The following is a 19,740-nucleotide window of genomic DNA, read 5'->3' as shown; positions in this document are numbered from 1 at the left end:
GCAATTGGCCTGACTGTGAATTTCACCTTCCATTAGTACAAATTTGTCAAGGAAAAAAAAATTTAAAGAATAAAAACCATAACAAAACACAAGAAATACAAATTCAGCCAGCTCTGTGAGTATTCTGTAAGTATTCCCTACATACACATACACATGCTAGTAAAACAGCCCTTTAAAGTTGTTGGTGTTGTCAGTTACAAGAGCTGCATTTAACATTTAATGGTTGGTTTTGGTCAGAGCTGTTACCTTTCATTGTTTGCTAGATTTGTTCCTTAAATTTGTTTGGCTCTGTGCCATGCAATTCCTCCAGTTTTGTTTTATATTGTGCTTGGGGTTGAAGTATTTTTATATTTTTTTCCCCCTCTTTGAAGACACATTATGAAAGGATTTTCCTTTTTCTGGCCCAGTGCATTGTCTTGTCATGTCTGATATTTATCTAGAGGGCACAGATGTCCCCTTACAAGCTCTGTTGGAGTTCCAGCTTGTTCTCAGTCTCCTCTTAGTTGAGTCACCAATTGAAGCAGGCATGAGAAAGTTTTTGGGTTAATTACATTGGGAAGAAGTTTTCAGAAAAAGTAATAACCTGGTCTGCTGATGCTGTAGCTCTTATAGAAGTCTAAAAGTAAAGAGACAGAAATAAGATGATGTCTGTACTTATTTTCTGTGATAATAGGCTGGATTAGCTGTTCAATTAAAACAAATACAAAGCAAGGAAATCCTGCTGTGCATCTTGACCTTTTTTACAAACTGGTGCTCATTCCTATGAATTGACCTATTATTTGCCAGATCTGTTTTAATCAAAAATTCAGGAGTGAGAGTTTTCACAAGTGTTTGCCAGACTCCTTGCAATTTAAAAATTGTAATTGGTCATCAAAGCCACATGGTCCTGTGGTCTCCATCGTTCTTATTCCTGATTCCTGGGGGATCAAAATCTTTATGGCAAGGTTTTAAAGGCAGGGCAATGTGATTTAACTGCTGGGGTTCATTTCCAGCTGAGAACATGAAAAACATCTTCCCATCCCAACAGACTGGAGTGGGCACCCAGTAAAATGATCCTGGCCACAAACTTCACCTCCCTGTACATTGAATGTCTTTTCTCTGCCTAGCCAGATATTTTTTCAGCTAAGCAGTATTGACCTATAGGGTTTTGAGCTCAATTTCTACTCCTATTACATTTCCTGGCATGTTTATAGTACTTCTAATTAATTATTTCTAATTGTCTGTGTTTTTCTCCCCCTTTTTTTTTTTTTTGTGCCTTTGTTTCTTGTTTGTCTCCCAGCCTTGGTAACAAGATGTTATATCTCTTGAGGCGATGAGGGTAAAAGTCTATTAATAAATAATTAAGTGATGAGGCTCCAGCAGTGTGGAGTCACATCTCTCCACCACATGGCTGCAGTCTCCATGGCGACTCACCGGTGTGGACTGAAGGGATCTCTTTGAGAGAAGGCAAGAAGAGGTTATGCAGGGCACAAATATGAGAAGTTAAATTATATCTTAAAATATTAAAGGCACCGTTACACTGGCTAGTTCCCTAAATAACCTGCAAAGATGGAAATCTATTACCCCTGTTCTAGCAGCATCCCCTCTTTCTGTCTGCCACTGTCCCACGGGTTTTTTCTGGCCCAGAGCCTCCAGCACTGAGGCTTTCCACTCTGTAGATGGTCCTATCTGCCCAGCAGTGTTTTCCCTGTCCCCATTGCCCCTCTGACCTTGCAGATCCACAGCAATCCTGCCACTGATCTGTTCAGTCTCCATCCATGAGGAGGGTGACTGATCTCTGAGAACGGTGAGCAGTGAATAGTTTTTCATGTGTCAACAAGTCAAACCGTACAGCCTGAATTCCAGAGGCTGCTACCTCTGCACTCCTCTGTGTACTCCTTCCCTTTCACAACAGCATGTCACCTTTCCCTGGAGCTGCCCTGCAACCTGCCTTTCTGCAAAATTCACACCTGCTCCTCATTACAGCAAGATTTTGAGAAACTTTTGCTGTGCTTTTCTCCTTTTCTGGCAAGACTTGGAGGCAGTCTCATGTGCTGGCACATGAAGTAGCCCTTCTATTTTTTCCCATCACATAAGCCACCTCTAAGTATAGCAAAAACATTACTTGCCCACTCAAAGCAGTCGTTTTCAAAGGAAAAAAATTGTTAGCTCAGCAGTTGCAGCATCTGTAAAAGTGTGTCCTTGTGCAGCAGCAGGATCTGAAACCCCCTTGGTCTGTTATCAGCTTTCCATCTGTGTGAGCAGCTCCACTCTCCACCAGCATCCTGATCCATGCATTTCAGCCAACGTAATTGTCCCAAACCCCCACCTCTGCAACAACATTTCATGGGAACACGAGAAATGTTAAGCTTCCTGTAATGCCAAGGATGTAAATCATGCTAATTATCTCCCAGACTTCAGAAACATCCTGGGCTTTCATTTCCTCTGCAAACTTCTGGAGCATTTACATTAACTTTTGGCAGGTAAACTGTAGGGGGCCCAAGCCATCCATCACATAAAACTGCATTGAAAACACATCAAATTCAGAGTCCTGACAGGAAGATAGGTCTGTGCTCTGAAGGAATGAAAGTTTTGATGCCACAGATCCCTTTTCCTCACAGGAGGATGTGATGTTTGAGCCCAGGATCCTCCTTCTTCCCACGCACTGACAGCGCCCGCAATTTGCCAACTGCTCAGTGTCCACAGCCCCATGGACACAAGCCTGCTGACAACCCTGTCAGCCTGGTGTTACTTTTGGTCTTCTTTAGGCTTCTAGGACAGGATCTGCTTGACAAAAGGTGGTTCTGGCCTTGTAGAACTGAAATCTGCTGCAAATTTGGCTTTGATGAGGCGAACAGCCCCCGACTCACCTTGGGAGTGGGTCTGTTCCGTTTGGTTACCCCCAAGTGAAGGAGAAAAATCTTTTCCATCCCCCTTCAGTGGCCTGCTTTCCCTTTCTTTTTCTGGTGGCAGATGCTAAAATGGAGGTGAAAGATGGTTTGAGTGAAGTTATCAGAGGGCTAAAACAATACTTGAAGCAGATTCAGACCTGTTTTCCTGCTGTTCTCCCATAGCCATTGCACAGGTTTTCAGAAATTGTTTTCCTGCCCTTTTCACCTTCTCATTCCTCTCCCCCCAACAGATTGAGGCCAGAGCAGAAGAGCAAAGTGGATTGGTTTATTTCCCCTTCAGAAATCAGGCATCCTGTCTTTGATTTCACACTTCTTGATATTCACCATCACCAGTGGAAAAGGATGTAATCTGAAATTCAGAGCTTGGTAGGTAAATATAAGTATAACAAGAATAACTATGACAATTATGCTGATTCTGAGGATAAATGTTTTCATCTTCCTTTTTTCTTTTTTTTTTTAATAGGACTGCCTATGGATTCTAACACTGACTAGGGATTTAAAATCCTTCATCTCTTCTTAAGTGATGTTGGCAACCTAATTTTGACTCAATATTTCCACAATGCTGAAGAAAAAAGAGAAAAAGAATAATTACAAACAACAAAATAAGCAGAAATTGTTTCATTGAGGTGTTTTGATCACCCCCACGAGCTGTTTTCTTGCTGTGTTGTGCGTGACTGAAAATCAGAAAGTGAATCTGCCTATTACCAAATGGGAAGCTGACCAAACTCGTTTCATCAGACTTCAGCAAAAATAGCAAACAAGGGAAAAATAAATGTAGGTGATTATAATTATTTCCATTCTGACAAAGAGACTTCATGAATGATACAGGAAAAGCTTCCTGAAAAAGAAACGTAAAACCCAAATTGAAGTTCTGTGAATGGGGGGAGTTGGACAGGACCCCACCTGTGGTGTCACTATCAGTGAACAAGCAGATCCAGCCTTTGGATCTGCTCCCTGGGCAGTCCCTGGGAAGGGGCTCCATCTCTCCCCTGAACCTTAACCTGGGCTCTCTCTGTGCTGCTGCTTGCTTTTGGAGTAAATTTAAACCCTGAACCAGGAGTTGAATAACAAATTACTGCCTGTGCATGTGTGTTTATTAGAAAAGAAACCAAAACCACACTGATTACTTGTCAGCCTGATATTTCATAATATCACAAAGGGTTTTGAGAGATGAACAGCCAAAGCAAACCCTCCATGAAAACCAATATCTCCACCTGTGGGAAATGCAAAGATAACAGGCAATTGTGACTAAAAATGCAATTACTACAGGAGAAAAAGGTTCACTTTCCTTCTTAGGCATAAAAATCATGAAAAGATGTTTTCATCCTAAGCAAAGAAGGCCTGAAGCTGGGTTTCATTCTGCATTTAGAACCAATAATAATCTTCCACCCATTATATGTCTTCCTGAAAAAAAAATTTATTCTTCTTCATCTCACCTGGAAGGTTCTCCACTTCTAGTCAATTATTTAAGCAGATGCAAAGAAATAAGATAAATATTTGACTTTGAGCCTTTATAAATCCTGTTTTCTCTCTTTTCTTTCTGCCATTCAAGATCAGATTTCTATTGCAACCTGAGTGTGTTCAAAATAGTCTTCCTAGTTTTTTGAAGAAATATTCTATTTTTTAACCACTAGGAAAATTTAAGGAAGCACAAGACCATCCAATGCAGAAAGAAGGAAGACCCATCCTGCACATTGTAGGAAGGTTGGAGCTGGTAAAACCCTATATAAAACTTTAAAATCTCCTTCTCTCTCACACTGCATTTGTGATTTCATCCCTTGACCTGGCTGCTGATTGCTCTTACTTTGACTAGAGAAGTTCAGCCTCCTCTCAGAGAGTCAGTTTTCTGATTTTCCCAATGAGTGACCAAAATATTCACATGCAGGACCCCCACGCCTGGAGTAAGGAGAGCTTTAGGAGTGAGGTGCAATGATTGCTGCTCTGCTGGGTTCCTCTGCTGCAGGGTGAGGGGCAGCCCCTCAAAAAGAAGCCAAATTTGCTTGTGATCCACAAGCAGCTGAAGAGCCACAGTGTGGCTGAGGTCACTTTAGCCACCACTCAGCCCTGTGTATTACCCTCTCCACTTCAGCCTCTCACTGGTAGCTCCAAACCCTTGGACTGCATTGAGGATCATTGGCAGCAAACCTAAATTCACCTCTGCTTCACCCCATCTCCATTCACACCCAGCCTTTGGAACTGCAGAGTTATCCTTGGGAAAGAAGCCCAGATCTACTACAGAGATGATCCAGGAGCAGTCAAATTGCAGGATTATTTACTAATTTTGGGTTGGTGACTATGTAAAGCATGAATATAAATCCTAAAATTTTGCAGTCAGATGTCTGCAGATAGACCCACTGCCCTGTACACATTCCCAATGGCTTAGAGGGGAATTGCAGGGGAATGAGGAGCTGTCTCCACAACCCCAGGTCCCACATGGAAGCCTGGAGGCTCTCTTGCATTATCTTTTTGCTTCCTTTCCTGCAAATTCAACAATCTGACCTCCAAATACAGCATTCTGGCCTTCTGTCTGCAAGCCAAAGTACAGCGCTGACCTCCTGTGACTGTTCCATGAGTGGGGTCAGCTGAGGAACATCTCTTAAGGTCAAGTGGCTAGAGGACATGATTTGGCAGGAGGAAAGAGGACCCAGTGTAGCACTGACATTGTCACAGATAGCATTGCTCCCGCACAAGAGAGACAGAGAGTGCTTCAGAATTCCTGAAAAGCCTCTTTGTTAGGAAGAAAATGGCTTAAGAATGGAGGCTGTTGCTCAAATCTGTCACTGAAACAAATCCAGAGAATGAAACTATTGAAATCATGTCAGTTCTTCCACTTGGGGTTGTCAGTGTGAGGCTGAGCTTCACCAGAGGTGAGCAGAAATGCCAGTGTGTGAATGATCCAGTGGCTGGGATCAGCTCTCCAAGGCTTCCTCAGGATGTTTCAGGGTCAGCAACTGACACAGCAAAGAGGACAGCAAGATCAGGTGAATTAAAAGAAGAACAAATTTTCTAGCCTATTTTCAGGCATTGTGATAGCTTGGGCAGCAGGTACAGCTCATCAAAACCCTGTGACCACACCTCTGGTGGGTTGTGAATAACAGATTATCATCATTTTACAGCAACTACAAATCATGGCTGTGCCACTGCATCTAGTGGGGAAACACAGCTGCTTTCTGAGCAAATAACAGCCCATTGATAGGCAGCCCTCTGACTCAGGAGAGGTTTGACAGTGTATAAAGCCTTTCAGCAAGGAAACCGCTGTAAATCTTTCCCAGGCAGGCTGAAGTATCTGAAGAAATACTTACACCTCACTGATCACTGAACCTCAGATTTGTGATAAGGCAGAAATCACTGCTGTCTGATCCACTAACCTGTGAGATATGAATCAGAGAGTCTATGCCCTGTCCAGAGTTGACAAGATGTATCAACATAACAAAAAACATTGTGGGTCTGACACCTCTGCTGTCAGCTGCAGGAGGAATAAAAGGGTGGTGGAGTCCAGACTGTCCTCTGGTTCCTCCAAAGCTGGGCCTTGCTGGCAAGATAAGGAAACCTTTGCTAGTAATTCCCCACAGGACTGGATATCTTTCATGACAATGCTGAAGGAAAATGACATACTTAGCTGATTTTAGTACATCGTCCCCATCAGAGAAGTGCTTTGCACAAAATCAGTCAATCTGTTTCTTCCTTTGCTACCATCAGCCCCAGCTGGTGAGGTTGTAAAGCTTGAAGAATACACATAATAAAAGATACAAAACACCCTCCCCAGGATAAGATCTTTAAATACACTCCAGCTTTCAGTTCACCTTTCACATCTGAAACAGTGCATGCAACTACACAAAGGAAATTCAGCCCTTTCTGGTGTGTTTTGAGAGAAATTTTCACCCACACTCAAAAATATTGCAAGGTACCATGTTTCCCCGGGGTCCCTGATGTTGTCACTGCCCTGACAGGCACTGACACCTCCAGATAACAGCTGCTCTGACCTCATGCACACTGACACAGAAACACCTCCAAGACAAACAAAGCTTTTTCTCAGAGGTGCTGCACATCCACACATGCACACAGACACACAAAATTATATCAGCCATTTAAGTAATCTTTGCCCAGCTGTCTTTTAAAATGCCTCTTTTGTCTTTTTTGTAACCAAAGGCTTTAATATTCAAATGTTCACGAGAACCAGCTTTATTAAAATTAGGGCTTGGGGAAACGGTTTCGGAAAGGAGCAACGAATATTACCCAGCCATTTAAAAGATGCTAATTAATGGAGTTCTGCAGCCCAGGGAGGCCATTTGAGGGAGCAGAGATTCTTCTACTAGACAGATTTGTAACTTAGCGCTTCGAGTGGCAGAGGCACAGAGAAGAGCCGAGTGAAATAAAATGCAAGTAGGTTAAGAAGAACAATCCTCCAGGTATTATGAGGACTCCAGAGCTTAGTTCTGTGCCAGCGATTTGAGTTGTCTGCCCACGAGCTCTATGCATTGAAGATTTTTTTTTCCTGGCCCTGGCACGAAACAGAGTTTGTGCCTCTTCCCTGCTGGATGTGCCTTGTGCAGGGAACAAGCGAGCGTGACCCACATGGCGCCAGCCACGGCTGCCAGCTGAGGCTGTGCTGCAGGAGCCACTGAGGGATGCATTTCCAGATAAATCTAATCTTGAGCTAGATGGGCATGTTCACACACAAGTGCACAAGGAAAGGGTTTTCTGTGGGGATAGCAGAGAGACAGCAGAATGGTCAGAGCTTTCTATGTAGGTTTTTTTATGATTATTTCACCTGAGTGTGTAATATCAGGGGCATCTCAGTAGAACCCCACTTTCACACTCCCTTAGATCCTGGAAATCACTTCTCTCAACAGAATAAATTTGTATTTATATCTGTTCCACTGAGCATAAATACTAATGTCCTAATTTTTTCTCTTTGTCTCCTGCTTCCCCTTTCCCTTCTTGTTCTTGTCTCTTGTGCACAGATATAACCCTGGGTCAAGAACTGAAAATATTCCATGGATTAGAGTAATAGATTATTTTTGGTGGACCTTGTATATAGATATCTATTCCAGCTCCACAGTAGAAAAGACATGTCTGCAGTCTGACAGTGATTTGTAGCTGGATCTTTTTCACTGATGCAGTTCTTGACAGGTCACTTGCTGTAAAAGAGCCAGGGTGGACTGGTGATTTGAAACCTATGATCCAAGAAGGAAACTAAAAGGCAGCAAGAGGGACAGATGCTGGGAAAAGTCTCCTCTCCAGCCTGCTCCAGGGTGCAGGTGCCTGGGGAGGAAGGAGCATTGCATCCCAGAAGAACAACTGCCCCCCACAGCTGTTGCTGAACTGGATGAAGAAGGAAGAATTTGCTGACCCTGTTCTGTTTTAATTCTTCTGCATTTAATCCATCATTAGGATCTCAAAGCTCCAAGTCAGGCCTATTCAGCAAGTAGATGAGAGAAGTTACCTGCATTCAGTTTCTTCCAGATGGGAGCTCTGCCCCTGTCCTCATTACCTACTTATTTTCTGCCACAATCCTGCTTTTGTGCAGAGCCACTGGAATAGGTGGCTTTCCAGGTATACAATAAATAAAGCCTTCCTTGTCACTTCCTGTACTCAACCAATGCTCAGGTTCCCTTCATGCCTGGCTTAGTCCTCCAGGGTGACACTAATCTCACTGTGTATCTGGTGTACATGACAATTTCTGTAATGGGACTGTAGACAGACATCCTATCCTGTCTGCAGTAAGACTTCAACCTCTGATATCCAACCCAAATTTTTGGAGAACATAAGGGCAACAGCCACCAACACAGAGCAATTCATCAAAGTCTAGTGGAAGGCTCATGGAAGAGGGATTAGAACAAGATGATGCTTAAGGAACCCTTCCAACCCAAATTGTTCTGATTGCATGAATCTATAGCAACCCACAAATGGAGCTCAGAGATGCTCATCCCTCGCAGCTGGGACTGTCACTGCCCTGATGAACTCATTGACTTTCCATTTGCAAGCTCTCATGTTCTCTCTTTTTTAATCCCCAAACCAAACACTGCTGGTTCAAGGTAAGTTCCCTACATTTTCCTGGGTGTTCTTTGGAAGCCTCCAGAGGGCCATTTTCTGGGAAGGACACCCCAAGCAAGTGCAGGGCAAAGGCCATAGAAGTCTGTAATAATCCTTCAACATTTGTGAAGAGGCTGAAATCTGGACATTTCAACTGTGCAGCTGAGGCCTCTTTCTGTAGGGGAACTATGCTTCAATTGTCTTGTGTCTGGATTAAGGTTGAGACACTTGGCCTCAGCCTGAACAGGAGTCTGTCCTGTGGCTTGTTGCCTCCTTGTGCTGGTGGAATCAAGACTGCAGATCTCCCCTTAGCTCAGTGCAATCTGTTTGCACTCCATTGATCTGCACCCACAGGGGGTGGTGAGCCACTGCTGCCTTCCTATGACAAAGCTGGGCTAGAGAATCCTTTCTGGCTGATACAGTGAAAGCTTAAGATATTTGGAGCCAGAAGATCTGAGGTTTTGGGTAAAACACCAGGTCGTGGAGGCTGGACATGTTCATTCACATCAGCAGAGCGAAGGTACCTGTCCGTACATATGCTCTTTGCCTGGAGCTAATGCAAAATAATATGATGTAACTTCACTTTGTTTCACTGTCAGCAAAGTTAAATTGCATTATTATATCTTTGTCACCGGCCAGGAATGTGTGCCCAGACTGCTACCTCAGCTCTTCTGATGTTTGGAGACTTGTTAAGTCACTCTCACTTGATCATATGTCAGAGCTTGGAGTCCTTCACAGCTGTCACAAAGTCCTTGGGAGTCCTAGTTTAGTTACTCTGGGATAAATTCTTATTTGCAAGGACTTATGGCTGTATATAGCACAGATATTTTACCCAGATTTTTTTTTTTTTTTTTTTTTGCATGGGGTGTGACAGATTGGATGCTTTTTATCAATCAGGAAAACCATCTCCCAAGAGAATATCACTTTCTGACTCAAACCCTTTCAAGCCCTTTAATGAGAATTAAAAATTAAACAAAAATAATAACTGGAACTGGTTCTTAAAGAAGAAAGATTCTGTCAAGTATCTGATATCTGCAAGGTTATAAAGAGAGATACTTTTTAAGTTCATGGAGCTTCATTGTTTTCAGGGAGCTATTGGGAGGAAGAGCATAAAAAAATGGAGTCTGTTTCTCCAGTAATATATAGATTGACCCTCCTAAATGAAGACAGTTGGCAAGAATGATATGATTTGAGACAGAAAAGCAGCAGAAATTCAGACTTTATATAAATGTATCTATTTAATTTATGTCTCAACTCCAGCAGCCTGCCATAAAGAAAATTAAATGCAAGCTGGAAACACAGGCTTGTTCTAATAGATGCAGGGGGAAGAATAAAGCTAACAAATATATTTGTTTCCCTAGTAATCCCTCTTCATTATAAGGCATAGCTGTTTTGCTTAATGGTCATAAATGAATCCAATATGAACTCAAACAAAAGGAGGTTTCTTTTCTGTTTGTAGATTAAATCATTTGTAAAAATATTTCAAGTGCATTCAGCATCAGCTAAGTCAAATAGAGCCTCTGATTCACACGAGCAAAAATTTACCATAGCTGGTGTCTGTCTATGACAAGTGGCAAGAGGTAATTTTTCCCTGGAGCCAACTTCCATTGGATCAGTGCTGTTCCAGTCTGTAGCAGAAAGAGTTTGTATTTGAATCTGTGTACCAGCACGCATAATAATGAATCACACCCTACACTGATTTAGTAAACCAATAGGTTTTATTAACTCAACAATGTGATTAAAATGGATTAAAGCAGGAGAGGGGCTCTATCATTGCTCTAGTAATTTACCCCAATTCTACAGCAACTGCAATTCACTTTGCTTTTAATACCTGATTAGACTCCTCTCAGTTCTGCTGAAATGTTTTGTCCAGGGGGCAAAGTGCAGCAGATATAGGTGAATCCTATACTCAAATGTAACTACAGAGAGGGCAAGCAAACAAGACAACTTTAATCAGAGTTGGGACCTTCCAGTGTAATCCCAGACAAAGAAGTCAATGATTTGTCTGGGCAGGGAGTTCTGCAGCCTCCTGGGCTAAAACACACAGAAAAGCACAGATAGAGCACCAGTCTTATGAGAAGCAGCTGAGGGAGCTGGAGGTGTTTATTTTGGAGAAAAGGAGGCTCAGGGGAGACCTTATCACTCTTTAGTACTCCCAGGTGGGGGTCCAGCTCCCGCCCCCAGTGACTGGATGAGAGGAAATGACTCTCTGTGCCTTCCCTGCCCTCCTCACCCCATACCCAGCACCCTCAGCCCAGCAGGTACCTGGGACACAAGGTGGCTTTGGGCTGGAAGTTCTGGCAGTACCCTGGTGCTGAGCAGCAGCCTGGAGCTATAAGATCTGCCTGAGAGCAAAGCAAATCAGGTCAAGCAGAACTGTGCTGCCCCTGGTACCTGGAGTGGGCAGTTTCAGAATCCTGAGTACTTCCCCCCTCCATTATCTCCAGCTGAGATTCACGCCTGCTCCATTAGTTTCAGCACACCCAGGACTCAGCATCACCCTTCTTCAGGATTATTTTGGGGGTCCCCTGGAGCAAACCAATGGTTTTCAACCCCTGAGGATGCCTGGGGACCTGGGGGCTCTTTCTAATGGTTCTGCAGTGGGAAGCCATAAATCTTGTAAAAGGGTAAAGCTTTTCACAGTAGGCTTAGGCTTGCTGGACATGGCTTACATGGGGAAAACATGGGGTTTGAGAGGGCAACTAGTTGAAAAAGGTTGAGAAACATTTGCATATAACTTGTCCTGGAGTCTAGGGAGAGCATAGGAGAGCCTCTCTTTTTTGCCTGGCCCCACCACCTACCCAAATGCTCTTTGGACTCAAAACGGGTCTTTAGGGAAACTCCTGACAGAGCCCAGGTGGCTCTGAGCCCAGCCCAGTAAAGGCCAGCTTTGCTGAGATTGGCCTATGGGGTATGGAAGCATAGAAGACAGGGCTGGAGGAAGCCCAAGGAGCCCTAAGTCCTCCTCCTGAGCCAGGGAAACTAACATAATGAGAATTTAATTGCTTTAGTATGGGCTTTTTGTATAAATTGTGTGTAATCATCAAGTTATGCTGTACATATGCAATAAAATTAAGCAAATATTCAATTTTTTTTCACAGATAAAGATAAAATAAATCCAGCTCTCCCTTCCTGAGTTAATCCACCATGAACAACTCGATCAATAACCATCCTTTTAAGCCATCATCCACCCACCTCACTCCTTCCCACTTTCCCCTGTTTTCTGGGAGCAGTTTGATTTAAATTGCCAATAACTATCCTCACGGCCACTGTAATTATGGCATTCATTATGATTGCTATTTGTTATTATATCAGTAAAGGAAATACTCTCTCTCTCTCTGGGAATTTGCAAGATTTTGTAATCATTTTCCCTATTCTGGATTTATCAGTGTTTGTGAACCAATAATCTAAAAAAAAAAGTGTGGATCAGATAATATACAGTACATTTAGATGATAGTACTTTCAAATACTTTGAAAGTATTTCATTTAGATGGTGCTGAGATTTCTGAAATTAAAAAAAAATCATTTAGTTATTGAAAATTAGGAAACAGGATGTTTTGCCATTTTAAAAAATTAAGGTTCCTTCCGATGAGGAAAATAATTTCAACCAAGTTCTTCTGCAAACAGCTTGTTTTGACCTACATTCACCAAGAGAAAAAACATTTAATCCAAAAATTGTCAGCTTGCCATTTACTATCAAAAGTTTATATGACACATCCAAAGCTGCATAAAAAGTAACTGCTGTTGTTGGTGTTCTCAAAAAGAAAAACAGAATGGCCTAAAGGAGTTCAGCACAGTCAGGGATTTCAAGTTTGAAACTTCTTAGATATTTTTGATACCATCTTAGCCTCTGGGTCACACAGAAATGACCTCTAATTCTGCAGCTCTAAGAGAGCTTTGCAGAGCTCTCAGAATTTAATTGCAGGATGAATAAGTTTGGGCTTTATACAGTTACTATATAATCACCAAACCCTTATCCATCTTTTTAACTTGGAAAGTATTTATTTAGAATAAATCTGATGCTATTACCTTCACCCCAGTTTTGACAGTTGTAGTCAAGGGCTGTTCATCTCAGCTATTCCAAATCCAACCTCTCAAGCATGGGCAGCTGATACAGACTCAACTCGTCATGGACTTCAGTCTGTGAACTTGGCAACTACATGAGCAAGTGACTCATGCCCCTGTTAATGTTTGCCTGTCAGTTCAGACACACTTGTCTGGAGAAAAGCTGTGGAAATAATTGGGTTTTGGGGGTCAGTGGTAATTTTCATTGCATAAGGATACTATAAATCACATTCAAACCTGATGCCAGCTTCCTTTACCATCCTGATTTTAAAAGGTTATATCTGAAGAAATTTTCTTCCCATTTCTGGCATCTTGAACTTCTCTGACCCTTTGTCTTTGTCTCTTTGCCCTAAAACATTGGGGCATGTAAAGTCTTTATCTATTAGTTGTTGTTCCTGCACTGTGCTGCATTTGCCTGGTCTGGCTCCTGCCAGGTTTTGTCAGTACAAATCACTGATACTGAGGCTCAGTAGTTCCTTACTGGGACCCTCAGCAACAACAGCAGCTCTGGGAGGAGAAGCTGCAGACCAACTGGTTAACCACTGAGGGATTCAGTGATGGCTTCAGCAGCAGCTCCATGGGACAGCAGAAAGTCCATTGTCCTGAAGAGCATTTATGAGCTGTGGAGATTTATGGATGCCTGTGACAAACTGCCTCAGTTCTTACCTTTGTAAAAAAGGGGTGGTCCCTAGCAGAGGGAGAAGGTGTTGATCAGCTGATATGTTCTGCTGCAGGCACTGGGTACAGTGACTTTACTGTCACTATGGCTGTACTGTCTCTGGCACATGATGGAGTTGGGCAGAGTGCTGGAGCTCTGTGTGGTTGTGTGAGAAATTCAGTGTACAAAGTATACAACATGGAATGGTTTGGGTTGAAAGGGACCTCAAAGATCATCTCATTCCAACCCCTCACCATAAGCAAGGACACCTCCCACCTCCCAGGCTGCTTAGGGGTCCCTCCAACCTGGCCTTGAATACTTCCAGAAATGAGGCATCTTTTCTGATACAGGAAAAAGTGGGTCTGAAATTCATATAATGCAAGGAAAAGCTGTATATCAAAGGGAGAAAAAAGTAAGCTCATAAAATATGGTTCCCAAAGAAATGATGTGATCTGAATAAAGAAAAATGACATGATACTCCAGCCTGACCATTTCCTTACCCTGGTACTCTGCTGCCATATTAACGCAGGGGTTCGATACAGCCACAGCAGGAACCTTTGCCTCCGGTGAAGAACAGCAATTAGAGTATTTCCAATGCATCATCCATTTCTTCTTAAGCTATCTGAATTGTCCTCTCTTGAATAAAGAGGGTCAATCATATAAAGAGGTCTTTAACCCTGCTCCAAGCAGTCGGAGGAAAGGGGAATATTTCTGAACATGCACGCAAAGTTTGTGGGAACAGCCCGGGGAAAATCGTTCCAACAAATGTCTGGTTCATAGTTAGGTTTTCCAGATGGCATCAATATATCATGAAGAGTCAGAGAGAGCCTTTCAGAATGCAAATTGCTATTCACATTTTACCTAATTTATGCAAATTAGCTCATTCAGTCTTCTACCTAATCCTCCCTGGAGTTCCTCCAAGGTTTGAAAGGAAAGATATTCTTCTTGCAAAATATATATAATCCATATTAATTGCTTCTGATGGAGATGAGTGGGATGGACAGCTATTCCAGCAGTTAATATTTTAATCACTTCAGCCCAGCAGTAGCCCTGCCTCAGGTGAACAACCCCTGGATCTCTCCACATTGCTGACATAAACCATAAATGGCTGCATATTGGGATGCTCCCAGTGGGGACTGGCAGGAAAGCACATTTTGGGAGGAACTGATCAGCACTGAACTGTTGAGGACAGAGCTGTTGTGTGGGCAGATCTGATAGGCACAGACCAAAATATTTTGGCTATCCAAGCTGGGAAGAAGGCTGCAAGAGAGGGATGAGTCTCAGTTATGGAGCCACAAGGATTCCCCTGGGGATGCTGGGTTTTGTGTAGGTATGCACTGGCAGAGCTGTGGGGTGGGTCACTGAACCCAGATGAGAAGTGCTGAAATGCAGCTTCCCACCCCTCTGGGGAAGGTGGAGATGCAGAGATGCCAGAGGAGAATAGAAGGGATCAGCACAGCACCTCTATTAGTCTAAGCCAGAGGTGTGGGAATACTCTGGGATCCATCTGCTCAATGGACACCAACACATCCTGAGTCCAGCCAGCACCTTGCCCCGCTCTGTCCTAAACAGAAGAAGATTTGTAAAAGAATGAATGGAAAAAGCAGAAGATGATTGAGTTGGGAAGTCTCAAAATTATCCACTTATTATCCACTTATTAAGAAGCAATTAAAATATGTTCAAGCATATTGACTTCAGCCTGTCCTTGCTTTAATGTTTGTGTGTTATCTGGAAGAGCTGTTCTTTAACCACACACTGGTGCTTATGGATTTCTTATCCCTGTCCTTTGTGTCTGGATGGCTGGGATCAGATACTGAGATAAAAGAGTAAGACTAATTCTGAAATCAATGAATTAGAGATTTAATGCATTGATATTTCATGGCTTATCTCTGTAGAAAGGCAAGACTGATAATGCAAGCAGTGAAATGGTGCGTGCCACTTGTGGTACTGACAGACCTCAGAACTCCCCCACGTGATGGGTTTTGTCAGGATCAGGTCACATGGGAACCTGTTACACCTGCACCAAAACCCACCCAAGTCCCCAAAGCAGATTCCAGGTGCAACAGGTGAGAACTGGGTCTGTTTTAGGCGTACTTTATTGATATTGTCCAAGCCTGTAACACACTTGGCCCAAGGGTGGACCTGCATCAAATTACACAATCTTTTTGTGTTATCTGCTTTCCAGACCATGGCAAAGACACAGACTGATGTGTTTCAGCATGTATTTTTTTCCAGTAGTGCTGTCAGTACCGTCTCCTTCTGCCAGTCAGGAAAACTTGCCTGTGAAGAATTTTGAATTGACATTTCAAATACATTTTTTTGGTGTCAGGTTTGCAGGAAAAGACTGAAGCAATTGATTGGTGACTTTCAAGAAATACATATTTTTTACTCTTCTTTAGGGAAGACATGGGATTTTCTGACAATGCCTAGGGACAGATATATCACTGCACTGCACTGCACAGCTGTTATTTATATAACATGATCGATGCTGTCTGCTACATTTCAGAGGGATCCATAAGATGACAAAGTGCAAGGAGGTGGGAAGAACCTTCTTTGCCCTCCACCTACACGTAATAGTGGCGGGGGTTTTAATGTAAATAATAGCAGAGTAGTAATTTACAGGTTATATCACCTGAAATGGAGCCTTGAACAGAATAGGTTGATCACTTTGGTGCTAAAGGTGGCTATAAATATGTAATTGGTATAAAACTGAGCAAGTTGAGTTTACTTGTTTTCAGCAAGATGATTACTTATGGGTGTCCAGGGACAGATCTCACACTTCTCAGCAAAAGCAACTTCTCATTGCAGGTGTCTAGAGGAGCTCAGCAAATCATTCATGAGCTGAGCCTGGTCAGTCAGAGCAAGCCCTGCTCTCATCCTGCTTGGAGAGCACATCTCATAAAATCAGCTTTAAGGCGACTTAGGGAGGAGCCTTGGATAGGAGCTGCTTAAATGGATCTTCATCAATTTCTAAACTGATTTACTCAAATCAATACAACTCCTGACCACTGCCAAGCCACACTGCTTTAAAGCTGAGGATGCTTCCACAGAACGGCTCTCAGCACCTCCCCTTCCAGGGCTCAGGACTCTGTCCAACAAATCACTTAAGCTTGGGCTTAACTTTTAAGTACATGGATACCTCATTAACATCAAGGAGACCACGTTAACCAAAGAATATGTGCAAAGTGCTCTGCTGGACGGGGGCCGTGGATGCTGCAGTCATCTTTGCTAGGTAGAAAAAATAGCCAGACAAGGAGTTTCAGCAAGTATGATCTGGAGAATTACTCCACAACAGAAAACTCTGAGAGCAGGAAGATGATTGACTGATTACTTTTCTGATTCATGGGAACCCATGGGAGCATCTAAATCAACTCCTTTTAGATCCTGCAGGGTGATTTCAGTCCGGCGATTAGAGCTGAGTGAAATGTTTTGATTGAGAATAAATTAATTCAAAAGTACTGTTTTGGCTAAACGGAAATCTTTTCCTGACCTATTTTGATTTTTTCCTAATTTTCTATTTCTGGAGAAAAATCCCAAATGGATTTTTTTAACTTTTATGAATGTTTTTAGCCTAATGTGTATGGTTTTTTGTGTGGGAAAAGCGTCTTGCTTAAATGAAAACAGCGTGGCAAAATATCCAAAGAGAAGAACACATGCTTTCATTTTTAGCAGTGTCCCACTAGGAAAAAATATTTTAAAAAACATAGGGTTTAACTGAAAGATTTGTGTGCTTTTTTTCCTCTTGGGGAATAAAATGACATTTTAAAAAAAACCACTTTGTTTTAAACGTGGCAAGTTTTCATCAAGGAAAAAACCTAGAAACTAAGTGAAATGAAGGACAAAGTGCCTCTGTTCTACATCTACACAAAACAAACTTTTTTATTCCCCAATATCTCTCAATAACTCGCAGTTATGTAAAACTATTGAACTGGGAACTCACCTTCAAAGAATGGCAAGGAGACAACAATTTGCAAATCAAGGGTTTCTTCCTGTCCCATATCCAAGGGGAGTTTTTTTTCACAGATTCAAATAGTTTTATGATCAAACATTTTTTTTCCGAAATCACAGAGTAACCAGTTCCTGTTGTCAGGATGTATTTTATGCTACAAAGCAATAAAGAAAACCATATAAGTTAATATCACTGCAAGTGTGTCTTAGGGATGCTCTTTCCTTACAAGCACTATTTCCCTATAAATTCAGTGAACCAAAGAATAGTCTTACCCCACAGTATTCCTGTTTTAAGATGAACTGTAGTAATACTCCCCTCACTTGCCATGTGCACATATTTCTGTCAGAGCTCACAGCTCATGGTGACACCCTCATGGAAAGCCTTTCCTAACATGGAAATCCCCAAAGCCAAAGATGGGGCACGTCTCTGCCCCAGTGGACACCTCCTAGCTCCAAGTACCCCAGCACTATTCAGCTTACCAGGTTTGTGCCTTGTTGCTTGTAATTGAATTGTATTGATTTTTAATGAGTTTAATTGATTGTGGTTGTCTCAGGGGCTGTGCTGACAGCTTCTTCTCAGAGGCTTGATTGTGTGGTAGAGAGGGAGGGCACATAAGGGGTTAATGAAAGGCCACACAAGTTAATGGGGAACTGGAAAACCAAAGGGAGAGCTAGATTGAATACCTATGGAAGAAGCCAAGGAGGAATAAAGGAAAACAATTTATTTGACTTGAAACAGGTTATAAAAGACAATAATTGTTTTAAATAGAAAGCTGTTGAATTATAATTGGAAGTAATTGAAACTCACCGAAATATTGAATAAAACATTAGATAATTTAAATGGCGTTATCTTTACAATTATCATTGGAAATAATTGCAGTGAAGCCCATGAACTGTTGTGAGTGGAGGAGAGTCACCTGGGGCACATTGTTTTCCACAGGTATTATGCAGGGTGTTTGATGAGGAGGTATTTATAAATAGGTGGCAGCATTTGTTTCTGATCTGGCATTTCACAAGTGAAAGCCAGCCCCACGATGATGGGTGAGAAGGCAGGTGAGCAACAGTGAAGCATCTGCCATTTTCAGAGACATTGCTTTAAAAAACAAGTCAAGAAGATGCCACCCCTGGAAGGCTTTCTGCCTTATTGATCGGATTTGGAGGTTAAAGACACATTTTCATGGCTGCACAGTATCATTCTGAAATGTTTTCCCAGAATATTTTCAGGAACATGTGCACATTGTCCTTTGTCAACTAGGAAAGCTACTTGAAAACAAGGAGTGCTTTTCAAAAAAAAAAAAAAGTTACTTCATCACAGCACTCAAAGGTTGTCTCATCAACATTTTTAGTTTGGTGTCTAAAGATGTAACTGCCTTAACTTCAAATAGAGTCATTCCACTGGAATTCATGGAAAACGTTACACAGGTTGTCAGCTCTGACCTGAACATCTCCCTGGGAAAGGCCACGTAGAGTCCTCCAGAGGGAGAAAATTTGAATAATTACTTTATATCAGGCTATAGCTCCATAATGCGTGACATCCTGCCAGAGTTTCTGGGTGATTAATATAATTACTACAATGGGCTTGATGAATTTTGAGACAGCAACTGTGATAGGAGCAAAGCAGCATTCCACCTACAAAAACATCTCCACAGATTCTAATCAGCTCCTGCATCGAAATTAGTTTGTTGAGTTCTCTTCCTAGTTGCCATGGGCCATATTTTTCCAAGCAGATGTAAAGCAAGCAAGGAATTGAATTGCAATGATTTCAGGTTATTTTTGGTCACATGGAAATAAGCCTTTTTCCATCTCCTTGATATAGATGTGGATATACAGATATTAGCCTATTAATGCTGCATTTCCTATGGACTAAGCTGAGGAAAGAAGAGGAGTATCATTGAGGCATCAGTTGGGGAAAATTGCTGAAATTGAGTGACAGATGAAGAGGATTGCATGATGCCTTTATCTATGAGGAGAGAAGGAGAAGGGTGAATATGGAACATGTACAGAGGAAAAAGCAGCTGAGCTTTGAGAGACTAACATAAGCTGTAGCAGTCTGCTAATATTCCTGAAGGCTCTATTAACAACAGGATGATTTTTCCACAGATGATCATCTGTTCTGCCTTAGATTAATATCTACCGAAGTCA

General features: G+C 42.2%; 1 protein-coding gene across 1 annotated transcript in view; it reads left to right on the top strand.

Moving 5' to 3' along the window:
• AGBL1 (AGBL carboxypeptidase 1) overlaps positions 1-4,168 on the top strand; it is a 378,644-nt gene extending 374,476 nt beyond the window's left edge. Inside the window, exons 23-24 of the mRNA XM_059858557.1 lie at positions 3,122-3,257; positions 3,355-4,168. Of these exons, the coding sequence (XP_059714540.1) occupies positions 3,122-3,239 (118 nt within the window). The 3' untranslated portion in view covers positions 3,240-3,257; positions 3,355-4,168. The remainder of the gene's footprint in view (positions 1-3,121; positions 3,258-3,354) is intronic.
• Positions 4,169-19,740: the final 15,572 nt, after the last annotated feature.

The sequence above is a fragment of the Haemorhous mexicanus genome, chromosome 13 (assembly GCF_027477595.1).
Source record: "Haemorhous mexicanus isolate bHaeMex1 chromosome 13, bHaeMex1.pri, whole genome shotgun sequence".
NCBI classification, from domain to species: domain Eukaryota; kingdom Metazoa; phylum Chordata; class Aves; order Passeriformes; family Fringillidae; genus Haemorhous; species Haemorhous mexicanus.
The sequence above is the reverse complement of the archived record's forward strand: the minus strand, read 5'-3'. Positions and strand labels throughout refer to the sequence as shown.